General features: G+C 39.4%; 1 protein-coding gene across 1 annotated transcript; it reads right to left on the bottom strand.

Annotated features, from left to right (window-relative positions):
- Positions 1 to 5380: 5380 nt before the first annotated feature.
- LOC145403334 (uncharacterized) lies at positions 5381 to 23616 on the bottom strand. Its single transcript, XM_080275126.1, has 7 exons — positions 23556 to 23616; positions 23035 to 23187; positions 18897 to 18993; positions 16924 to 17045; positions 13176 to 13319; positions 8555 to 8695; positions 5381 to 5789 (listed from the first exon to the last, which is right to left on the bottom strand). Coding segments are annotated over exons 1-7 (720 nt in total). The 3' UTR covers positions 5381 to 5787.
- Positions 23617 to 25169: the final 1553 nt, after the last annotated feature.

Raw genomic sequence — 25169 nt, 5'->3', positions numbered from 1 at the left:
CCTTGTCACTGATGTGGTCAGCCGGAGATAGTCTCTTACTGATAATCACACCCAGGTCCTTCTCTTTTTCTGATGTGAGTAGGGTTTTACTTCCTAACTTATAATCCCAATCAGGTCTTTTTCCACTTTCATCAAACTTGGTTACATGACATTTGTCCACATTGAATTCCAATTGCCATGTATTGCTCCATTCATGAAGTTTATTTAATTCTTCATGTAGCTCTTTACAAGAGTCTGTGTTAGTAATTCTCCTTTGTCCATTCACTTGATGTAGTGCTGCCTACTTCTTCCTTAACCTTTATCATTCTTTTTCTGTGCTTGTCCTCCTCTCTTCCAATTTCTCCCATCTTTCCTGTCACTTCTTATTGCTTTTCTTTCCTTTACAGGTGGCTTTATATTGAGTGACGGACAAATGGTTTCCTGTAAGCCAATAAACCATTCACAGCGCTGGGTGGTAACCATATAACCAACCCATACGTGCTCCTTACGTGTCAACAAGTGGGTTGGTTGAGGGTTAGTGCCCCTCTCCATAAAACAAATAACTCAAAGTCAAATGGCCACCCCTTACGGGATTATGGCGTCTGGCTCTAGATAGATAGATAGATAGTATTTTTGCATCATCAGCAGACATATTTAGATAGCATTCATTTCCATTATTACTGTCTATATCATTTATATACACTAAAAACATAATTGGTGCTAGCACTAAGCTATGTGGAATTCCGCTAGTCACTTCCCTCCATGATGAGTAATTTCCCTTTAGTACTGTTCTCATTTTTCTTTTTTTTTTTTGTTTTCTTGAGAAAATCTTGCATCCAACAATACAGTTTGCCTCGGATTCCTCCTTGATGGTACAGTTTCCATAAAAATCTTTGGTGCGGTACTCTGTCAAATGCTTTCTTGAAATCTAAATAGATACTGTCCACCCATCCTTCTTTGTTCTGTAATGTTTCTGTTACTCTGTCATAGTAGCTCAGGAAATTAGTAACATGATTTTCCCTTTCTGAAACCAAACTGACTTTCTTTTATCATATTGTGTTCTTCTAGATGATTTACCCAAACTTTTCTTATCAGCTTGTCTAATGCTGTACCTTGCTTACAACACTGGTTAGTGATACTGGTCGGTAGTTGAGTGGATTTTGTCTATTCCCTTTCTTGAATAAGGGAACACTGTTTGCTTTCTTCTATATATCAAGTAGTTTACCTTGTCCCAAGGATTCCTTGAAAATAAAAGATAATGGTTTACTTAATTCTTTTGCACATTCATGTAGCACCCAACATGAAATTTCATCAGGACCATTTGCTTTTCCTTTGTCTAATTTACTTAACTCCTCCTGTATTTCTTTTTCTGATATTTGTATATCTGGTAATATATGTAGGCATCTGTGTTCCATATAATCCCTCTCAAAATTATTTTCTTTTGTAAAAACTGATTGGAAATTCTTATTTACTGCTTCACAAATATCCTTCTCTTGTGTGTAGGTGATCCCCTTATCTGTAATGGATTGTATTTTATCTTTTACTTTGGTTTTGCTTCGAATGTAGCTGTAAAATAGCTTCGGTTGATCACTACGTTTATTTAAGATTTCCTCCTCAAACTGTTTTTGGGCTTCCCTCCTTATTCTTGTATAATCGTTTCTTGCCTGTTTATAGTTATTATATGCCCTTTCAGTATTGTGTCTTCTGTATCTGTTCCACAACAAATCTCTTTTTTCTTTAGATTTTTTACATTTTGTATTGAACCATTTCTTTATTTTCTTTTCTGCTTCTTTGTGCTGTGGGATGTACTTCTGGACTCCTATTTCATAAGGTTCACAGAATTTTCTACATATAACATTTAAAGATTGTCCTCTAAACTCTTTTTCCCAATCTGTTTCTAAGAAGTATTTCTTTAGGTCATGATAGTTGCCCTTTTTGTAGTTAAGGCTCTTTATGTAACTTTCATTACTATTAACTATGTCATATGCAATCCTGAAGTTGTAATTTATTGCCGAATGGAGGGTGATACATTATATTATCAATATCATTTTCTTGCCTAGTAAATATAAGATTCAGTACTGATGGTATGTCAAGTCCTCTTCTTGTGCATTCTTTTACATGTTGTGTTAGGAAAAGCTCCTGCACAAGGTCCAGGAGCTTTTGGTCCCAACAGCTTTCCTGGCTTTTTATATCTAGAGTATTCCAATTTATATTTGTATTGAAATCTCAAGTTAGTATAATTCTTTCAGATTTCTCCTTCATTCTATGTAGTAATGCTCTTAAACTTTGAATTGTTTTCTCTGCCAGGTCTTCACATCTGCCTTTTTCCCAAATGTTTGATCTGGATGGCATGTATAAATCTGCCACAATTACTTTCCCTTCAGACGTACTAATCTCTACTGCAATCAGTTCTACCTGTGAGGGTACATCTAGTTCTATTTCCTTAACTTGCAGATTTTTCTTTGTTAATATTATAATTCCTCCTCATTTTTTTAAGTTCCTATCTCTTCTCCATATATTGTATTCCTCTAGGTTTAGTGTATCGTTTGATGTCCTTGGTGTTAATTTCGTTTCAGTTAGGCAAACAATATATGGTTCCTTTTCTTTGATATAATCATTCATCTCTAGTAATTTAGATACCATTCCATCTACATTAGAGTACATCAACTTAATCATCTTGTTTACATACTTGTCATGACTTGGTTCTACTACCTTCCTGTTTTTTTATTCCCTCCTCTTTATGTACCACTTTCCAACCTGAAAACCAATTACTTTGTAAAAAAATGTGTTCTTCCCTTCCTCTGATCTTCCCTCTTTCTTTGTTCTTGCCTCCTTCCTCTTCTGTTTTAGTAATCCAAGTTCCTCTTGAGTTAGGCATCTTTTTATCCATACATTTTCCTCTTTTTCCATAAGTTTGTTTGCATTTTTCAGTATTTCCTCCACTGTGTTTACACTCTGGAAGGTTACTTTCAGGGGCCTTGATTTCTTTCTTTCATATTTCCCTAGCTTTTTGTGTTCCTCTGTGTCTTTACTACAGATTTCCTCTGACACTTCCCTGGTAGATTTTTACTTTTACTCCCGCACGCCATTTTTGCATGGAATTTTCATTTTCCTAGTATTTTCAGTGTAATTCATTTTAATTTGACCTTCATTTCTGTCGGAAATCACTCGTTTTTGAGTTACACCCCCCCAACCCCAATGTTTCACTGTTGAACAGGAGGTTCTGGCAGGTTGGACTACGCAAAAACGAGTGATTTCCGACAGAAATGAAGGTCAAATTCAAATGAATTACACTGAAAATACTAGGAAAATGAAAATTCCATGTTAAAGCCTAACCTTGCTGAAATAAACCTAACCTAACCATACTTAAACCGGTAAATTTTTACAAGTGGACAATACACCCCCTAGGTAGTGCAATATATTTTTCTGGCAGTTTTTGATGCGATATCGAATGTTTCTGACCTTCATTTTCGTCGGAAATGCCTCATTTCCCCTCTTTTCCAATCATGAACTTTGGACAAGTTGGTGAAATCAAGCATTTTCCCAAAAAAGTGAAGTAAAAAACAACTCAAATCGCATAAAAAACCACAGAAAAATATAATATTAAGCTTCTTATCGACCTCGTGTTTCCTAACTGGGGGGCTCCGTCCCCCAGACCCCCCAGCCTGGCCGTGTTTCCTAACTGGGGGGCTCCGCCCCCCAGACCCCCCTGACATTAACCTAACCTAACCCAACCTATCCTAGGGGAATGCTTACCTAGAGATACGATGGTCCAGGACGAGAGTCGTCAGTTTCTTTTCTTGGTCTTATTCAAATCAAAAGTATGCCTGCACCGCCAGATCTTGTCTTTTTCTCTAAAAACTAAGTCTGTATTATGTTCTGGGCACTTTGGAACTGTAGATCTAATTACTCCATGGTCTTTCAAGAACGATATGGCACTATCTTCGTTTTCATAAAACGTAGCGAAAGCTTTCATGTAATTTAACTCGCACCAATTACAGACCGCCATAGCGCAATGACTTAGTTCAGGGGACTTACGAAGTTTCAACTTTCAAAATTTGAAATTCGAGGGGAAATGAAAAGGATGCACTTGATTGGCTATTGTCTATTGAATGTGATTGGTTGAAGCCGACTTACATGCGCAGTTCCACCCACGCAGCGGTAACGCACGTACTAACACACACCCTACCCTTGCTAACGCACGCACGAACACACATAATATCCTAGCCTCCACTCCGTGAACATGTCCGCCCGCCTCTGTCAGGTACATTAGTTAGTGGTTAATTAAACTAGTAAAATGAAATTTGCGACGGGTAGGACACACTCTGCGTTGCTAAGTATCATATTCAAAGTAAGATAATGGAAGAAAATGTGCCCGGTGCCGTACGGGAGTAATTATACAATAATACCACTTCCTTCAATAAGTTCATTACATTTGCCATCTCCTTTTTGTCTCTCGAAATCTTGTTTTTTATTTTCTTCCACTTCTGTACCAGTGATTACTATAGATTTGTTGGTGTCTGCTGAATCTTTGACCAATTTTGGATTGTCTTGGATTATTTTCTTCACTTCCTTTTTAATGCTCTTTTCTTCAACTCTTGTTTCTAAGTCTTTCTTTACCCATATGTGGTTTCCACATCATTTTTGTAGCTTTGCATCTCTTTTACCTGGGTTATCTTCTCAATATCACTGCTATGATCTGTCAGAGTACTTGCCTGGCTTATTGTCTCTGTATCATTTCTGAACTCTTCCATAATACTCTCATGGTTGACAACTGTGCTTGTCATTTCACTAATCTTCCTTCTAAGTGTACCCACCTCAACTGATAATTCATCTATTGTTGTGTCTTTCTTATTAATCTCCTTTCCTGAATTTTCATTCTCTACCTTCTGCATGTGCAACTGCTTTTAAATTTCATCTATTTCACTATGAAATGCCTTCTCTAATCTGTACACTCATTCTACCAGCTTATTATGCGTTTCCATTTCCACCAGTTCCTGGTCGAAATCATCATCCTGCTTTCTACCTTTGTCCCTTTTCTTAACTCCTTCCAAAATTGATTTACTAAAGATGGTGGTCATCTTCTGGTACTAACAGAAAGCTTCTACTTACAGTGTTGCATTCCTTTACAGCGCAGACATGTGTGTGTGTGTGACGAATAAAACGGAAATGGGGGAACATTATGCTATAATTTATTCAGCAGAAAAAAACTGTTTCCAGTTGGACACAGTTTAAATCCTTGCATATTACAAATGGAGTATGTCTCATATACAGTAACTAATCTGAAAGTGAAGTACGTGATACAGTACAAAAATTCGTATACATATTTCTTCCTGCTTAGTACGAAATTGTAGTCTATAATTGTACAAAAGAAATTTTAATTACCATATGAAACATTTTAAAGACTCTCCGAATTATTTTCGAGAAATCAATGGTAAATCGTAATCTTTAAAATGTTGATAAGATCTGACCCCTTTATTCTGAAGACGTATTTTGTATTCTATCCTTGCTATCATCAGACATTTTATTAAGCTTAAGAAGGATTTTCCGACCTGGAAGTGTTATAAAATTTTTACTTTAATCTCTTCAGTACAATAAATCCCCTCAGCGAAAAAAAAAAAAAAAAAAAAAAAAAATCTAAGCAGCATGAATTGAATTACAAATACGTCTGTGGGCTGAAGGGGTTAAAAGTTTCACGAACGTTCCTGTTGTATCATTGTCAGTGGAGTGGTGGTAATCCTGCCGTCACTGCCACACACCTGCCAGTACACTGCCTCCGGCGCGGCCGTGTTTGATTCTACCAGATGGCTCTGGGGCACAAGAAAAATAACAGTGTATGTAAAGTGACAGTAAGGGTTATATATTGAAGAATTTGATGAAACTTTATATATATATATATATATATATACACACACACACACACACACACACACACACACACACACACACACAGCATACTAGTCTCGTCATAGACATCCTATGTAAGTATAAAGCTGATTTGCCTTTAAGCCTTAACAAATATTATCCTTACTTTCCCTCAAACACGGAGGAATTATATTTTAAAAAATATCTAGCCCTAATGTTCATGCTTGTTTACATATAACTAAAACATCTTTTAAAGTAGCTAAAACGTAACGCTGACTCGATAAAACACAATCGTCAAAAATTCCGGGTTCTACATATTCTTCTTTCTCTTCTTCTTCTTCTTCTTCTTCTCCTCCTCCTCCTCCTCCTCCTCCTCCTCCTCCTCCTTCTCCTCCTCCTCCTCCTCCTTCGACCTTCTAGCTCTAAAATGACAAAACCAATTGTCTTGCTTTTTCCCACACATTGGGTAATTAGTCACTTCGTTGGAAGCACGGTATATGTTAGCCGAAAAATGGCAATGGTAATAGGTTGCTAAGTTAAATTTTTTCAATGTTTGATCCGATTTAGACAAAACTTGGTGGCATGGCAAAGGGTGAGAAATGGTTAATGTGCTTCAGATTTGAGAACAGTCGATCAGATTTGAAGATCACTGGACAGTATCAAAACTTTGGCACGTTTTTATTCCATTTGGATTAAATGTAGTGAAACGATCTGGGATAAGACATAGTTTAAACTTCAATTTCGACAACATTGGGATACAGGTCTACAGGGTATGGCCAGTTTAAGCACTTTTAGTTGAAATTAATCAAACTCAGTGGTAGCATTCGGGGTAATCCAAGGATGAGGTTTCTCAAGCTGTAAGCTATCGGTCAAAGGCTAAAATTACAGAGCTAGGTTAAAAGATAAGTCACACATCGATTGTAAGGCTTGGCTCTTGAACTGTCTCACTGTCTACTTATTTTTCAAGGTCGTTTTATTTAGCTCAAGAAAAAGTTTCTCAGGAAGAGCGGGTAACTCTGAACCTTGATTAATCCCTTTGCTGATGTCATGATCTTAAGTTGAATAACCTACAAATACTTTCAGAGCGTCTTACGAATGTGCTTCAAAAACAGTAAAAAAGGAATGAAAAACACTTACCAAAACATATCAAGATACAGGAATGACAGAGTGCCAGAAACTGTCAGAACAAGGTTGGCTCAGGAAAACAACATAATTATAATCCCATCCTTTTTTTTTTTTTTTTTTTTTAAATACTTCAAGACGTGTCATTACGGTGTACCATTACTGCACTCCAAAACTGTCATGATAGTGGTATAATTATTAACCAACCATGCAATACAAAAATTATGAAAAAAAAAAATAAATAGTGTAGGGATGCGATTACATGTTGTTTTACTGCCCCGATATTGTTTAGATGGATTTAGGATCACTGGCATGCTCCTTATAATCGTTATATATACCTAAGAGCCTCATTAAATACGCCCTCCCTCTGATTGTTTTCTGTCTGTTCACAAGCATTGATCTAGTTTTATCTTTCAGGCTCTTTCATCTCTTCAAATCTTTCCTCTTCCCGGCATACAGTTTTATCTTCCGTTTCCACACATCCTCATTAATTTTCATCTACTTGTTATGGAGTTTAAAAAATTTCCTCCGTTCCCTTCACAGTTCGTTTCACCCCCTCATACCACCATGCTACTGTTTTCATCCCTTACCTCTTCTAACCCCACACACCACCTCAGTGCTGCACACGTGTTTCTCACACCTTCCACCTCCGCCATCTGCTCCAGATCATATCTACCCAGGCTCGCCTCCATCTGTCTTCTATACTCCATCTTCTTTTCCAGCTCATGCAGCCTTATCACTACCCCCTCCGCCTTTTAAAGCCACATAACAGGAAAGGAAACCAGTCCCTGCACTGATCCCATGACACTACGGAGATGCTACATTGTTACTGGCGTAGTCGTGTTCACCTGAAACAAGTACCCTGCGATCTACAAGTTGGTTACCTTTATAAAGCAGCCAACCATTAACTTTTGGGGATATTGGTAAGGAACTGAGGGACTTGTGTATAACTGGGCAGCGCACATGTCCTCCTATATCCGTACCACTGCATGAAGGCACACGCTCCAGCACCATTTAAAAAAAAAAAAAAAAAAAAAAAAACTGCTTGTTGTTCTAACCACTTTCTTCCGTTGATTGTTTATATAGTTGCGACGTCCATTATATGGAGACGGGGGACGAAGTGAATACAGCATATTGTGGCTGGCAGCCGAATTCTGTGTAACGTTTGAAGTTTTGTAGCAACTTTTCCTTAGCGATTTATTTCCCACAACACACCTGACCATTCTCTTGTTTGCTATTTATATGGATATCCATCAATAACGTACAAAGCGATATTAAGGTTTAAGGTTTAATGTGAGGAAGATGTGTTATGAATTCTACAAAACCACTCAGAATACGACCCATATCCTTACCGTTAGGCTGCCTCCTCACTGCCTGTATTGTTGTCGTGGTAGACTTCGTGCTGCCTTTCCGTGACAGCACACATTGTATATTAAACGTTTATATTATCTTGTATGCTACTTATACCTCCCTATTATTGACATATTTTTCATTACCAATATACGAGAGAATATTACCAGGTGTCACCAGAATTCCCAAGTAAAAAACTATACGTCAAGAAATGTGAAAGAAAGAAAAAATTCCTTACAGTTACACTCCCCAGAGTAGGCGAATTCGAGGTCTGGGTTTTCGCACTTAGCATTAGCCAGGATGCAGTTGTTGGCGTAGGTGTTGCCGTCGCTGCCACACACGGGGTCGTACACCCCGAGGCAGATCCCAAGACAAAGCCCTTGGAGGTCAGGTGAAAAAAATGTGAATTACATTGAAAATATTGAATGCATTAGCTGAGAAATGATAGCTGAAGTGAAGAATTTGAATTATTTTATACTATTTTAAAGCAATACAGAATCGTCTGTTAGAAATCAGAATGGTGTTTAGGTTGATACCATACTAAAGAATTTTAATTTAGCATTTTGTAAACTCCATTATATTGTCCAAATACCATACTGTGACAAAACAACACGCCGATTTGATCACACAAGTAACATCAAGAGGTCATAACTTGGAGTAATTCGTGCGAACAGTGAATAATATTATATATATATATATATATATATATATATATATATATATATATATATATATAAAATGTATATCTATCTATCTATCTATCTATATATATAATGTATATCTATCTATCTATCTAGCTCTCTCTCTCTCTCTCTCTCTCTCTCTCTCTCTCTCTCTCTCTATATATATATATATATATATATAAATTGTCCGCTTTTCATAAAAATAAATATCAAAAAAGGAAGATTAGCACCTACATACACCCACCGCCAAATTCATCACCATCATCACCACCACCAAAGAGTCTTCGCAGCATCTTCTTCACTGATACTGGGCCTCCGACGTACGGTTTCGTCAACAGAGTGATTTGGGTAAAAGGGTGCTAGTACAGTGGCATGAACTTATTCTGCCAATGCCATCATGTCTTTAAGCATTAATGGATCTTATTTTAGTCATGCGTGTCCTGAACTACTTCAAATACGGTACTCAGGACATTTCTTTAAAAAATATCAACTCTTTGGGGCTAGGCAAGTACAGTGACTTCATATCACAGTAATAAACTGTCTTACTGACGTAGTCATTCCTATGCTGTTCTTCCTGCCTTTTATCTCTTTTCAGATCTACCGAACCACCTACAACTCCGATATATAGAGTGGTAGAACACAGCATGAAAACTCTTATTTAGGAGACGATTTAATCGACAATGAATATAGGCACATAGAAAGCTTATAAAAAAAAGTACAGTAATAGGTGTTACTTGATTGACTTTCTTATAAAAGAGGAAGAAAAAGGAAAGATGTCGCCATAATATTGCAGAATAAAGCCAAACAGCACCAAGTTCAGCGTTTAAAGTCAAAACTGTTTTTATGGAGAATTAGAACGAAAGAGGATCTAAGTGCATTGCTGGAAAGCTTATGAGGAAGTAACAGGTGTTACGAAAGTGAGATTCCTCAAAATTCGAAATCATTGTTAAAAAATACAAAACAAAACAAAAAAAAGCCAAATTCATTACCAAACCCGTGCTGCTTCAAAGACTTGATAAAGCAACAGCGAATCTACACACATTGCTGGAAAGCGTATGAAAAGCAACACGTGCTGCTTGTATGACGTGTGTGTGTGTGTGTGTGTGTGTTCTTACCTAATTGTTCTTACCTAATTGTATCTTTACAGGAATGAGTCAAGCTCGTATTGTCCCGTGTCTTAGACCATATTTATCGTACATATCCTTAAATTTGTGAATTGTTTTGGCACACACTATTTCATTCGGTAGTGCATTCCATTGATCAATTGCTCTGTTTGGGAAACTGAATTTCCTTAAGTCTTTATCACCTCTCTTCTTATGCAGTTTTTTGCAGTGTCCTCTTGCTGATGCTTCTCCATATGTTAAGTAATCATTTATGTCTATTTTCTCCTTTCCTGATATGCACTTATACAGCATTATCATGTCACCTCTTTTCCTTCTCTCCTGTAGTGTGTGTGTGTGTGTGTGTGTGTGTGTGTGTGTACATATCTATACCTATCTATCTATATAATTACTTTATATATATATATATATATATATATATATATATATATATATATATATATAGCATACTAGTCTAGTCTCGTCATAGACACACTATGTAAGGATAACACCGATTTGCCTTTAAGCCTTAAAAAATATTATCCTTACTTTCCCTCAAACACGGAGGAATTACATTTTAAAAAATATCTAGCCCTAATGTTCATGCTTGTTTACATATAACTAAAACATCTTTTAAAGTAGCTAAACCGTAACGCTGTCTCGATAAAACACAATCGTCAAAAATTCCGGGTTCTCCATAATCTTTCTCTGTCTTCTTCTTCTTCTTCTTCATCTTCTTCTCCTCCTCCTCCTCCTCCTTCTCCTCCTCCTCCTTCTTCTTCGACCTTCAAGCTCTAAAATGACAAAACCAATTGTCTTGCTTTTTCCCACACATTGGGTAATTATTCACTTTGCTGGATGCACGGAAGATGTTACCCGAGAAATGGCAATGGTAATAGGTTGCTAAGTTAAATTTTTTCAATGTTTGATCCGATTTAGACAAAACTTGGTGGCATGGCAAAGGGTGAGAAATGGTTAATGTGCTTCAGATTTGAGAACAGTCGATCAGATTTGAAGATCACTGGACAATATCAAAACTTTGGCACGTTTTTATTCCATTTGGATTAAATGTAGTGAAACGATCTGGGATAAGACATAGCTTAAACTTCAGTTTCGAGAACATTAGGATACAGGTCTACATCACAGGGTATGGCCAGCTTAAGCACTTTTGGTTGAAATTAATCAAACTCAGTGGTGGCATTCTGGGTCGTCCAAGGATGTGGTTTCTCAAATTTCAGAGCTATCGGTCAAAGGTTAATACAGAGCTAGGTTAAAAGATAGGTCACACATCGATTGCAAGGCTTGGCTGTTGCGGTTTCTCACTGTGTCTTATTTCTCAAAGTCATTTTATTTAGCTCAACATAAGAGATTCAAAACAAGAGCGGGTAACTCAGCACTTTCAATAATTCCTTCGCTGATGTCATGATCTTAAGTACAATAACGTACAAAAAACTTTCAGAGCTTCTTACGTATGTGCTTCAAAAAACAGTAAAACAAGAACGAAAAACACTAAAACATATTAAGATAAATGTCAGAAACTGCTGTAACAAGGTAGGCTCAGGAAAACAATCATAATTCCATTATTGTTGTTGTTTTTTTTTTTTACTCCAATATGTGTCACTACGGTGTACCATTACTGTACCCCAAAACTTTCATGATAATGGTGTAATTATTAGCAATCATGCAATACAAAAATTACGCAAAAAAATACAAAAAAAAAAAAAAAAAGTGTAGGAATGCGATTACATGTTGTTTTACTGCCTCGATATTGTTTAGATGGATGTAGGAGCACTGGCATCCCCATTATGATCGTTGTACAGTATATACCTAAGAGCCCCATTAAATACGCCCTCCCTCTGATTGTTTTCTGTCTGTTCACAAGCATTGATCTAGTTTTATCTTTCAGGCTCTTTCATCTCTTCAAATCTTTCCTCTTCCCGGCATACAGTTTTATCTTCCGTTTCCACACATCCTCATTAATTTTCATCTACTTGTTATGGAGTTTAAAAAATTTCCTCCGTTCCCTTCACAGTTCGTTTCACCCCCTCATACCACCATGCTACTGTTTTCATCCCTTACCTCTTCTAACCCCACACACCACCTCAGTGCTGCACACGTGTTTCTCACACCTTCCACCTCCGCCATCTGCTCCAGATCATATCTACCCAGGCTCGCCTCCATCTATCTACTATAATCAATCCTCTTTTCCACCTCATGCAGCCTTATCACTACCCCCTCCGCCTTTTAAAGCCACATAAACAGGAAAGGAAACCAGTCCCTGCACTGATCCCATGACACTACGGAGATGCTACATTGTTACTGGCGTAGTCGTGTTCACCTGAAACAAGTACCCTGCGATCTACAAGTTGGTTACCTTTATAAAGCAGCCAACCATTAACTTTTGGGGATATTGGTAAGGAACTGAGGGACTTGTGTATAACTGGGCAGCGCACATGTCCTCCTATATCCGTACCACTGCATGAAGGCACACGCTCCAGCACCAGTTAAAAAAAAAAAAAAAAAAAAAAACTGCTTGTTGTTCTAACCACTTTCTTCCGTTGATTGTTTATATTGTTGCGACGTCCATTATATGGAGACGGGGGACGAAGTGAATACAGCATATTGTGGCTGGCAGCCGAATTCTGTGTAACGTTTGAAGTTTTGTAGCAACTTTTCCTTAGCGATTTATTTCCCACAACACACCTGACCATTCTCTTGTTTGCTATTTATATGGATATCCATCAATAACGTACAAAGCGATATTAAGGTTTAAGGTTTAATGTGAGGAAGATGTGTTATGAATTCTACAAAACCACTCAGAATACGACCCATATCCTTACCGTTAGGCTGCCTCCTCACTGCCTGTATTGTTGTCGTGGTAGACTTCGTGCTGCCTTTCCCTGACAGCACACATTGTATATTAAACATTTATATTATCTTGTATGCTACTTATACCTCCCTATTATTGACATATTTTTCATTACCAATATACGAGAGAATATTACCAGGTGTCACCAGAATTCCCAAGTAAAAAACTATACGTCAAGAAATGTGAAAGAAAGAAAAAATTCCTTACAGTTACACTCCCCAGAGTAGGCGAATTCGAGGTCTGGGTTTTCGCACCGCTTAGTATCAGCCAGGGAGCAGTTGTTGGGGTAGGTGTTGCCGTCGCTGCCACACACGGGGGCGTACACCGCGGGGCAGATCCCAGGACAAAGCCCTTGGAGGTCAGGTGAAAAAAATGTGAATTACATCGAAAATATTGAATGGATTATGATTGCTGAAGTGAAGAATTTGAATTATTTTATACTATTTTACAGCAATACAGAATCGTCTGTTAGAAATCAGAATGGTGTTTAGGTTGATACCATACTAAAGAATTTTAATTTAGCATTTTGTAAACTCCATTATATTGTCCAAATACCATACTGTGACAAAACAACACGCCGATTTGATCACACAAGTAACATCAAGAGGTCATAACTTGGAGTAATTCGTGCGAACAGTGAATAATATTATATATATATATATATATATATATATATATATATATATATATATATATATATATATATATATATATATATATATATATATAATTGTCTGCTTTTCATAAAAATAAATTTCGAAAAAGGAAGATTAGCACCTACATACACCCACCGCCATATTCATCACCATCATCACCACCACCAAAGAGTCTTCGCAGCATCTTCTTCACTGATACTGGGCCTCCGACGTACGGTTTCGTCAACAGAGTGATTTGGGTAAAAGGGTGCTAGTACAGTGGCATGAACTTATTCTGCCAATGCCATCATGTGTTCAAGCATTAATGGATCTTATTTTAGTCATGCGTGTCCTGAACTACTTCAAATACGGTACTCAGGACATTTTTTTAAAAAATATCAACTCTTTGGGGCTAGGCAAGTACAGTGACTTCATATCACAGTAATAAACTGTCTTACTGACGTAGTCATTGCTATGCTGTTCTTCCTGCTTTTTATCTTTTTTTAGATCTACCGAACCACCTACAACTCCGATATATAGAGTGGTAGAACACAGCATGAAAACTCTTATTTAGGAGACGATTTAATCGACAATGAATCTAGGCACATAGAAAGCTTATATAAAAAAAGTACCGTTATGAAGGGGGATTTGCCAGTTAGGTAGTCTCGTACCTCAGAGACGTTTCTGGTACCGTAAGTTTCTGTACGAGTCGTCAGAGTTGCCAGTTTGCCTGGTGTTTGTAAGCATGGTTATTTCGCAAGTTATGCATTAATTTTTATGCTCCTTTTCTCTATAATGTTTTATTTAAGTGATTGCTTGTTAAATTTTGTAATTTAAGTTCGTATGGTAAATGATGTAGAGTGTTATGTAATGTAGGAAAACTCTAGCTTGTTTTTATGTCTCGTAGTTGGTAACTGTTGTTGCTAGGGGCTGATGCAAGACAGTATGTCCTAGAATGTTGGAGAAGTGGACGTTTCTAGAACAATGCAAGCTTATATAAGGATGGGGAAGAGCTTAGTTAGTCAGTCAGTTTGGAGTTGAGTCGGGTTTCAGTTCAGTGTGAGTCGGTTTTGGTGCAGTGCTGTTAGTGAAGTTTGTGGAGTGTTGCTTTGCAAGCATTAAGTGCAATTACTGTCTGTGAAGATTATATATTTTTGGTACTTGTCAAAACAGTGGCAAACAGTGACGGGTTATTGAAGTTTGTATATCATTGGATTGGAGAAAACAGTGAAGTGTTGAGCATTAAATGTAATAACAGTTAGTAAAGTGTGTATAGCTCCAGTGCTTGTGAGAACAGTGAAGTTGGAAAGAATTAAGTGGAATTATTTGGAAAATAAAGACAGTGAACTTTAAGGAGCCAGTGTTTATTATCGCCTCAGCTGATCTTGTGTACAGCACACCTAAAGGCTGACCATCAGAAGAACAACTCACTGGGCAACGTCCTTCCTGTACTGTACTACTGCTGTTGGAGCCTGTGGCAGTGTGGGGACCGGGACGTAACTGTACAGTAATAGGTGTTACTTGATTGACTTTCTTATAAAAAAGGAAGAAAATATAAAGATGTCGTCATAATATTGCAGAATAAAGCCAAACAGCACCAAGTTCAGCGTTTAAAGTCAAAACTGTTTTTATGGAGAATTAGAACGAAAGAGGATCTAAGCGCATTGCTGGAAAGCTTATGAGGAAGTAACAGGTGTTACGAAAGTGAGATTCCTCAAAATTCGAAATCATTGTTAAAAAATACAAAACAAAACAAAACAAAAAAAAGCCAAATTCATTACCAAACCCGTGCTGCTTCAAAGACTTGATAAAGCAACAGCGAATCTACACACATTGCTGGAAAGCGTATGAAAAGCAACACGTGCTGCTTGCATGACGTGTGTGTGTGTGTGTGTGTGTGTGTACATATCTATATATCTATATCTATCTATGTATCTATCTATCTATCTATCTATATATATATATATATATATATATATATATATATATATATATATATATATATATATATATATATATGAAAAAAGGAACGAAACTGAGCACGGAAATTAACTGGGTTGCATCCGAAATTAATAAATGTTATCCTGGCGTGAACCTGGTTTCCCTGGATTCTTCTAAACAAGAAGGAACACACAAAACACTTTGATACACCCTAATGGTAGAAGGTGGGCACAGAAACTGAGTGACGATACTAAAGGTTTATGATAATTGGAACACTTTAGGTACAACCCTGCCACATTAAGTCTGAGATATAGGAACTGTGCGGGAAGTGGTCAATCTGCTATATGCTGTCCCAGCCTGAGGGCCTGAAAAAACTTCTCCTTCAAGTGCACTAGGGAGGCCGCCGCAAAGTCTATACACCACAAAAAGTGGGAGACATGGGAGGGGAGTTTACGTCTGTACTGTAGGGTGTTGTTAAAAGTGTATCAGGATAACAAATGGCCTAAAGGAAGAGACTACGACTCTAGTTCCGAAAGTAAAGAACCTGATATCTGGTTCTCCATAAGGACCTGGGGAACAGATGCTAGCATATATTGCTCCCAAAGTGGGCACACAGGGAGGTTAGAAGGGATCTGAGAGATTCGGGACAGCAAAGTTATACAGGTTATCTGTTTTCCAGGTGCAAGGGGGAGGGGACTAAGGAGGCGTGGAAGGGGGAGGACAGGGAGAGAGGTAACCCCTGGGATCGGGGTGTCTTGCAGCAGTCGGTCCGGGCCTGGGATACATCATAGCTTCTCCAAGGATGAACTGCGTCCGTCCAGTTCACATGTTGAGGAGGGACTTCGTGCCTTCTTAGTCGAAATGCGTCGAGCCTGTTCACTAGGTAAGGAGCGACGTCGTGGCTTCTCCTGAGCTGAATCAAGTCGAGCCAGTTCCTAGATTTCTCTGGAGCTATAGGTGAGGAGGGACATCGTCGCTTCTTCAGGGCTGAACTGTGTCCAGCCAGTTCAGGATGGACGTTGCATCAAGCCAACATCAATGGTTTGCGTTGAGCCAAATTGGAGTCGGAGAAGCAATGAGCCTTCTCTTTAGTACCGCATGGAGGCAGTACTGGAGTGAAAAGCTCTGGCCATTTGCAGTACTTGGGGCTCTAGCTGCAACAGTGGGAAAGCTGCGGCTTGGGGCGGACAGGAGCGGCTAGTAGTGGCATGTGTGACCTCCATGCCCCTCTTGCTCGGATGCTCTTACGGTAGCTATCTTGGCGGTGGGGCAAGGCCGTCTTCTGTCTCGTTGGTGATGGTTTTCTGTGGTAGTAGCTGGAGCAGGGACTCTGGTAGGTGGCCTCGTCCTGGGCATTTTACTATCTTTATCGTTTTTACAGCCACCTCCTCGTGGCAGGAAGTTGAATGTTTTCACCTCATTGGTGACCATGGTTGGTGTGAGGTCCTTCAGGATGTAGTTCCGGATGGTAGGTCGTTCGTCTGGTTTTCTTTTCGGGTCTCTGACGAGGATGAGGGAGCGTGGTTAGGGGTAGGTTGCAAGTAAGCATAGTAGGTGTTGAGGCCCCTGGATTCTCTTCTTGTGTCCGGTGTTGGAGACCCAGAAATTGTAGGAGACGAACATGGCAGTGTGGGTTGAGTGTGGTTGGAGAAGGAGATGGCAGTGATGGCTGTGGCTGCAATGGTGACTGAGAGGGAAATGGTGACTCTTGACCCAGGGTTAAGGCTTGAAGTCGCCCGTTGCGGACACGTAGATAGCAGTGGGATGGTTGTTGGCTGATATGGGCATAGGCGGGGTGGAATTGTTGCTTGTCGGTGACCTTATTTTTTTTTCCTGAATTGTGAAGTGAGTTAGATTTGCGGTTGGGTTTAGAGGGGAGGCGAGGGGTGGGGTGACAGGTTTTAATGATAGTGGGGGACTATATCAAGTGGCTCTGATTGGCAGCCTGATCTGGTGAAGATAGAAATGCAGCTTCTGCTGGACAGGTGTGTGGAGGAGGAGCAGGGGCTGGTGTATGCTCTGGAGCTTGCAAATGATGGCTATGAGGTTGGGCAAGGTTGTCGTGATGGTTATGGTAAGGATGAAGGTTTATTGGGGGTATGAGATGAATGAGAAGGGGTATATGAAAATGTGTGGGATGGCTGGGTGGCTGATGGTCAGGATGGCGAATTTGAGTGTGTGGTGGAGAATGAGAAGGAGAGGTGAGGATGAGGGTTGCTGGTCAGAGGACTGTGGGGTGGACAGGTTGGGTGGTGAAGATGAGGGTAAGGCCTGAGAAGATGAGGAAGGCTGATTTGTTGCGGTATTGGGTGGTGATGGGAGTAAAGAGAAGTTCGTGGATGGGGTGGGGAAGACAGGACAATGAATCTGTGGATAACTGAACAACTGGGGCTGTGGGTGAGCAGGGGTGAAGGACAGAGTTTGGGTTTCCTTGGTTTTGGTGTTAGTTTGGTCGGTTTTGTGAGGGTTATATCGATGGACATATTGGTTGAGGCATATCATGGTTTCACCATGAAAATCAATGATGACATGGTAACAATTCGGCAGGAGGGTGATTTCGAAGGGACCTAGAAACTTTGTCCGGAGTTTGTGGTCTAGGGGCAATATAGCTACCATGACTTGTTGGCCCACTTGGTATGGATTATCGGGAATAATTTCATCCTTCTGCCAGTTTTGGCGGTGTTGCACGTGACGGAATCAGATCTGAGGTGAGTGGGTGGGTCCGGTGTGGTTGGTGCAATTGGTAGTGGCTGCATGGGCCAATCGTCGTAATGGGATTAGCAGTGGAGGCTCATCAAAAATGCATTCGTGGGAAGTTATCCCGTCTTGACGATTGCAGGTGCTCAAGCCCCACTGTAGGATCTTCACTTGGGATGGCCAATCTTCTCTATTGAGTGCGACTAGCCTGGTTCTGAGTTGATTGGCGAGGCTTTGGTGACTTCTTCCACAAATCGAGTTCCCTTGGTGATGGTAGGGAGATGAGTGGGAGATACAGTATCTGAACAACTTGGACAGCTGTCCCTGAACTTGTCCATCCCATTCATCTCATCTCATCCAGGATTTTTTGGCCAAACACAGCATCACACGGGTCTGGCAGGCTCCCTACTCTCCTGACATGGCTCGGCCGACTTTTGGCTATATCCTAAACTGAAGATGCCGATGTAGGGTTCTAGATTTGATTATACAAATAAGATAAAAACAACGGCAACAAAGATATTTAGACATCTTAGAAATTGCCTTTATATAATATTTCCGGCAATGGAAGGACCGCTAGGCTCAGTGCGTTGAGTCCCAAGGGGCATACTTTGAAGAGGATTAAAGTCTGAACTCAGTAAGTAAGCTTTTCTCTCACGAGCTGAAGGTCAGGTACTTATCGATCAGACTCGTATTCACTGCCTGACTTAAAAATGCATTGTTTACTACTTCAAAGAACCTGTTGCCTTCTTTGCCTGCACAAGAATATTTCCAGTCAATACCTGGATCATTAAAGTCCTCTAAAATAACACTGTCCTTGTTTTCTATGACCTTCGTTATACATAAGCTTGGCCTTTCCTCATCGGACTTAGGTAATCATCAAACAGCACTGAAAAAAAATAAATTTGCTACTCTTTGTGAATATTTCGACATACACGGAATGGCAATTTTCAACATTCAGTTTACTAATCTGTATTACATTTATGTGGTTTTTAATATATACTAGAAGTTCAGTCTGGTTTTGTGCAGTCACGATTTCTTAAACATTGTCCAGTTTTCTAGCATGATTTCTCTATTAAGGTACGCGTCACAAAGGTTTAATCATGACACTGTAATCATAATTATGTTGATATTTGCTGCATTTGCACAAGTAATGCATAGTCTCGTTAGCATATGCATAATATTCATTATACGGTTTGATGTAGTAGGGCAGAGACACTAAAAGTAACCTTTATTTAATCATATAAAACCTCAGTAGAGATTGCAACATTCCTACAAATCACAGATGTGAAGTCTCCTTCCTCCCTAGTAATACCTTGACTGTCTACCTGTACCTGAGGTGAGGTCAAATCTACCTGATAAGCCTGGTGGTTTGACCTGAACACACTTACTGTATCACCATTAGCTTCAGGGATTGGATTGTTAATAGCTGTGCCATTAACTGTCCCTCTTTCCACCTCTTTATCACTATCAGAAGCATGCCCAACACTGTTATTTAGAACCATACCAAAACTACCTTTTCCTACCTTCTGCAGGTGAAGGTCGCCTACACCATACAAGCTCCTGTTATGACTAAAATTGCCCCAAACAACAAAAAACATCACAACCTCGTTCTACACAGATATTTGGCCCACTACTTACTCCTGTCATTCTACTGTGGATCAAAGAACGAACGTCAAATCTTGGTAACAGAATACAGATAGCGAACTTCGTGTGGTTTTCCTTGAACTTCCTGTTAAAGATTATATACTTCCTAAGTATCTCCTCTGACCTGCATGAAGCTACAATATTAGTTTCTATCACCGTAAGATAGAACTACAGTAGTTCTCTGAGGTGTTGCCGACTCAGTCATTAACTCTGTCACATCCTGAATAATACACCCAGAAAAGTAAAAACTCTTCCTCCTAGAACCTTATCATAAAATTCTCTCTGATGCCTATGCAATGAATCCCTGACAAGTATGAGGCTAGGATCATCTTCTGTAACTTGAAACCTGTTCCTAATAGTTACACGTCTATCACTGTTACTTTATCACCGAATCTTCCCTTGACTGGCTGGAAGCCATTGGAGTAAAATAGCCAAGTTGCAAACTTAGCCAGTCTAGTTTCTAAGTTATCTAAACTGCCTAATACTTTTGCTTCCACTTCCTCTACGTACACTACATCAGGACTCCAATTGCAGCCCCATTTTCACAACCTTTTAACCTGTCACTGAACAAGCCAAATGCCTCACTGTTTTCCCTGATTTCTAAACCAAGCCTATTCGCTAACTCGCAAAATAAACAAAACACATACTCACTTACTTCTTTCACCATACAGTCTTTTATAAACTCCTTAGAACACAATTGGCAGGAGAATCATTGGGCAGGAGCCAATCTGAGGGCGTCTTGAAAAGAGCTCCAAAAGTACCAGGTATGCCTTCGCCTGATCTGGTCAGAGCTCTGACTGACAAGTCCTAACGAAACTTAACCAAATGGTGGAGGAGAATCGGGAGGAAAATATGATAAAAATATGAACTGATTTAGGAACGTTGAGGGATATGTGATTAGGACTGTGCAGAAAAATGAGAAGAGTTTAAGAGAGACGGCGGAGAGGAACGGATGTGTTGTTATAACTGAACATGTTGAAAAAGACCCAAAAGAGAACCACACTAGAATTAAGAGGAGTTGGAAAGAGCTAGAGAAACAGAGGAGGATAAATAATGATGGGAGACCATGGGAGCAAGTGATCGACTTCGTAAGAAGAATGGGTCAGTACAAAAAAAGTGGGAGGAGGCTGATGAGAGTAAAACGTAAGAGGGAGATTAATGCAAAGGAAATGCTGAAGGCATCCTGGAGACCGAACACTAAAGAAAGATGTACAGTTAGACAATTATAAGGCGCCACCTAAACAAGGAGGAAGGAGAAAATCCAGTCATGACTGGAAGAGGTCAACTACAAAATTAAAAAATTACGAAATATAGGGTGGAAAAAGGAACATTTTCGCGGAAAATGACCAACAAGAAAGTTAGAAAGTGTTGTACAAATGCATGGAAGCACGAGGAAATAAGAGAGATGAAAGCGGAAAAGCAACGAAGGAAAAGGTAATGTGGGTTGAGTTACAAATCTTAAAGATTAGGCTCACTACGTGATTGCTCAGTAATGTGTATGGGCTGATAGCCAAGAAGATGGAATTTAAAGATTATATTTCAAAAACAAGTCCGAAATCATATGCTAAAGTAAAGCCAAAGTGAACACTGACATCGATACGAACTTAGTAAGTTAGAAGGATTACAGTTTGTGGACGAAGATAGGGAATGAAACTTTGGAGACTTAATGGTTGTGGCTGATTTTATATATATATATATATATATATATATAGATATATATATATATATATATATATATATATATATATATATCCCATTGGATCCCAGGGTTGCTGGAAGAGGCACTGTTCCGGGAGGGTCCTAAGCGTACCGCCCTCCGCCTATCGGCTCATAGTCGCGAAGCTCATAGGTCCTTATCCGGGGCTTCCCTAATTTATTATGGTTTGAAAATTCCCAGTTCTGTCCAGTACTGTGGACACTGGGCTCCAATGGGTTAAATAAAGTGAGAACAAACTTTGGCAGTACAAAGGCTACTAACGCGGAAGGACTGGGAGTAAAGATACAAGAATACGCCGTGAAAAATGAAATATAAATGACATAAACATTTCACCAAACAAGAACATGGAAGAGAGGACGAGAGGGATCAGTTGATAAGTGAGTCCCTATGTGTAAAAAAAAAAAAAAAACTGTCCCGGAGAAAGAATGGTGCTGACTGCAGTCTGCAACTGTAGTCGTAGTACTGTAGTTGTAATTGTAGCCCAGGGTTCATGTGAAACATGAGCCGGTGGACTGCAGCTGGAAATTGCCCTCCTTCTCAATCTCATCTTCCCTTTGTGGGATAGGGATATCTTTGAGGGACGTTCGTATAACCAGGGAGGTTAATCACCCAGTTATAACAGTGCTACCACGTGAAGGTGCCATAGACTAATTGGAAAGAGAAGAAAGTAGAAATCAGGAAAGATTCGTGGGAACATAAACAGATATTTTTGGTGGGAGAAAATGTGATAACTCAACATGTTGATGAAATTATTATAGGAGGGTACGATGTACTTTATAATAATGAAAGATCCCTGTGATATACACAGTATGAAGTACCAGTGTCCATCAGAAAGAGGAAAAGAGGGGCACTTGATCAATGAAATGAAGGTGTTATTGCGAAATATGAGAGGGAGTGAAATACTTGAACAGAATAGATTTACCTGTGATTGAGCAGACCTTTAGTCGCCTGGGCAGTGTTTTTTAAACAGAGTGCCATGGCGCTCTGGTGTGTCACTGACAATGCTCAGGGACGCCGGGAGATTGTTACTCTGGTAACATTCCCTTGGCTTCATTGCATTCAGCAACATCACAAATATTTAGATTGATATTTATTGTATAATCAACCAGTAAAGAACGTACAAAATGATATTCGGGTGTAATGTGAGGAAGATGTATTATTATGATATCTGCAAAGCCACTCAGAATACGACGCATATCCTTACCCTTAGGCTGCCTCCACACTGCCTGGATTGTTGTCGTGGAAGACTTAGTGCTGTATTTTCATTGACAGCGTACATTGTAGGTTAAACGTTTATATATCTTTTATGTAACTTATACCTCCTTATTATCGACATATTCCCATCAGGAACATACAAGGATATATTACCACACTTTACCATAATTCCCAAGTCAACAATAATACATCCAAAAGTGTCATAAAATGTCCTTACTTCTACACTCTCCATGGTAGGCGAGTGTGATGGATGGGTCGTGGCACTGAGCAATACCCAGGAAGCAACTGTTGCTGTAGGTCACACCGTCGCTGCCACACACGGGGTCGTACACCAGGATGCACACGTCAGGACAGTTGTTTTGGGGGTGAACTGAGGGAAAAAAAAAAAAAAAAAAAAAACACTGAAAAATAAATTGCCTGAATTGGCCGATAATAGCAATAATATTTGGAACGAAGAATTTCTCTGAATTAAATCGTACTCCATAAATGAGGTAAAGAACTGTCTACCAGTAATCAGAACGGTATATATGTTGCTATCGTACTGAAGTATTTTAATTAAGCACATTGTAATGTTCACTGTATTATCCAAATGCCATACAGTGAGATAAGAACACGCTGTTTTCATTAGGCAAGAAAAGTCACAGGACATGACGGGCTACTTTGAGCAAATACATTAGGGAAAACATATAATAAACTTATTTTAATAACAAATAACAAAAAAGGAAGATTATCGCCTACCTACATCCACCGCCAAGATCACCATCACCACCACCAGACACAGTCTTCGCTGCACCATCATCACTGATACCTGGTCTCCACAGCACGTTTCCTATGCAGAGTAAATTGGATTAAAAAAAAAAAAAGGCAATTACGTCGGTATGAACTATGTTCTGCCAAAGTCATCATGTCTTGAAATAGCAAAGAATCTCATCTCAAACATGCGTGTCCATAACTACTTCAAACAAGGTACTCAGGATATTCCTTCTAAAACGTATCAGCTCACAGGGGCTGGGCCAAGGCCACCGAGAAACACAGGCCTGTGCTATTCTGGGGGTTGACCTGATGACGTGTACAAAGGGAGTGTTACCTGAGTGTCCTGACTCCTGTCCACTCCTGACTACCTCCTTCAGTGTGATGTATGGTGAGGTCGGGGTCATGGCACGCTTTTTTCCATGCAAATTTTCCCTTCTAATACTGCGTATAGTGATTCAATCATCGTTATTTATCAGCACAAGGGATGCCTAACACATGTGCTGTCCCGAATTGCAAGGGAAATTACAGCTCAGGACCCAGAGTGCACGTGTTTTCCTTCCCCAAGGATGAGGAACTTTCCAGAAAGTGGGTGAGAGCAATTAAGAGGGATGGATACACACCAAGCAGGGTTTTCTCGGTGGCCTTGGCTGGGTAAATACTGTGACTTCACAAACTGTCTTAGGCCGTAGTCAATGCTGTCCTGTTCATCTTGTTTCTCTCTCTCTCTCTCTCTCTCTCTCTCTCTCTCTCTCTCTCATTTTAGAGTAACCGAACGATCAAGAATATGCAGGGTGTTACAGCACAACTCCAAAATTGCGTTTTTTCGAATACTACCCCAGCTGTCCTTTGTGAGCTTCAGGTGGTCCGCCAGTTGATGTGTAGTGGGCAGCCATCCCGAAAGACAGTGACAAACCACCCATCCTATAATATTTGTGTGCATGAATCCGCTCAAGGCACTGACCTAAGAATCTCTCTCTCTCTCTCTCTGCTGTTAATACCCTGTAGGTAAGAACTGTTTGTATTATTTAAACATGACTGCCGTTCTTAACACTAAGTTTAGTACTGGCCACATTTAATTATTATAATTTATAATCAAAGGAATACAAAATCTTACAACAAATACTAATTTAATTTTCCCCATACAGGCGCACAGGAGCCGAGCTAAAACTTCATGTCCCTTTTAAAACCGAATAAATTCGATTGCTAATTGTATGCATATATAACTGCTCAACAATATTGCGTAGGTATTACAATTTACAAATCCGACATAGTTGTGCACTAGTTTCTTTGAACCTGAGTAAAGATTTTAACATGCATATGCACAGAGCCGTTCGTTCTAGAAGAGGAGGTTTTATATGGAACGGTTTCAGATAAGGTAATTTCCGACACTCGACGGTCACGTTATAACCTACTATCTTCATTTTATCGAGTTTATGTGTTTGTCATCTTACGAATGTGTAGTTCCCATGTTATCTATTCCTATCCACTTAGCGTAGCACGTAGGGGTGTTGACGGCGGCCAAGGCCAGAGAACATTATGATCCTATTATAGAATATGAACCTTTTAGGTCAGATGTAGTGTTTCGAAACATTCGAGCAG

This window comes from Coenobita brevimanus, chromosome 60 (assembly GCF_032717465.1).
Source record: "Coenobita brevimanus isolate Jiangsu-jjx chromosome 60, ASM3271746v2, whole genome shotgun sequence".
Taxonomy (NCBI): Eukaryota; Metazoa; Arthropoda; class Malacostraca; order Decapoda; family Coenobitidae; genus Coenobita; species Coenobita brevimanus.
Note: the sequence above shows the minus strand (reverse complement) of the source record. Positions and strands in the feature narration are given on the sequence as shown.

Excerpts from the sequence above, each read along its gene's own strand:
- LOC145403334 (XM_080275126.1), bottom strand. The coding sequence starts at position 23,616 with ATGATGGTGCAGCGAAGACTGTGTCTGGTGGTGGTGATGGTGATCTTG. Across the intron at positions 18,994-23,034 it reads CTACCATGGAGAGTGTAGAA|GCAAAGAAGGCAACAGGTTC; the intron begins GTAAGGACATTT and ends ATTCTTGTGCAG. Across the intron at positions 13,320-16,923 it reads CCTGCCACGAGGAGGTGGCT|GGCTTTGTCCTGGGATCTGC; the intron begins GTAAAAACGATA and ends CTGACCTCCAAG.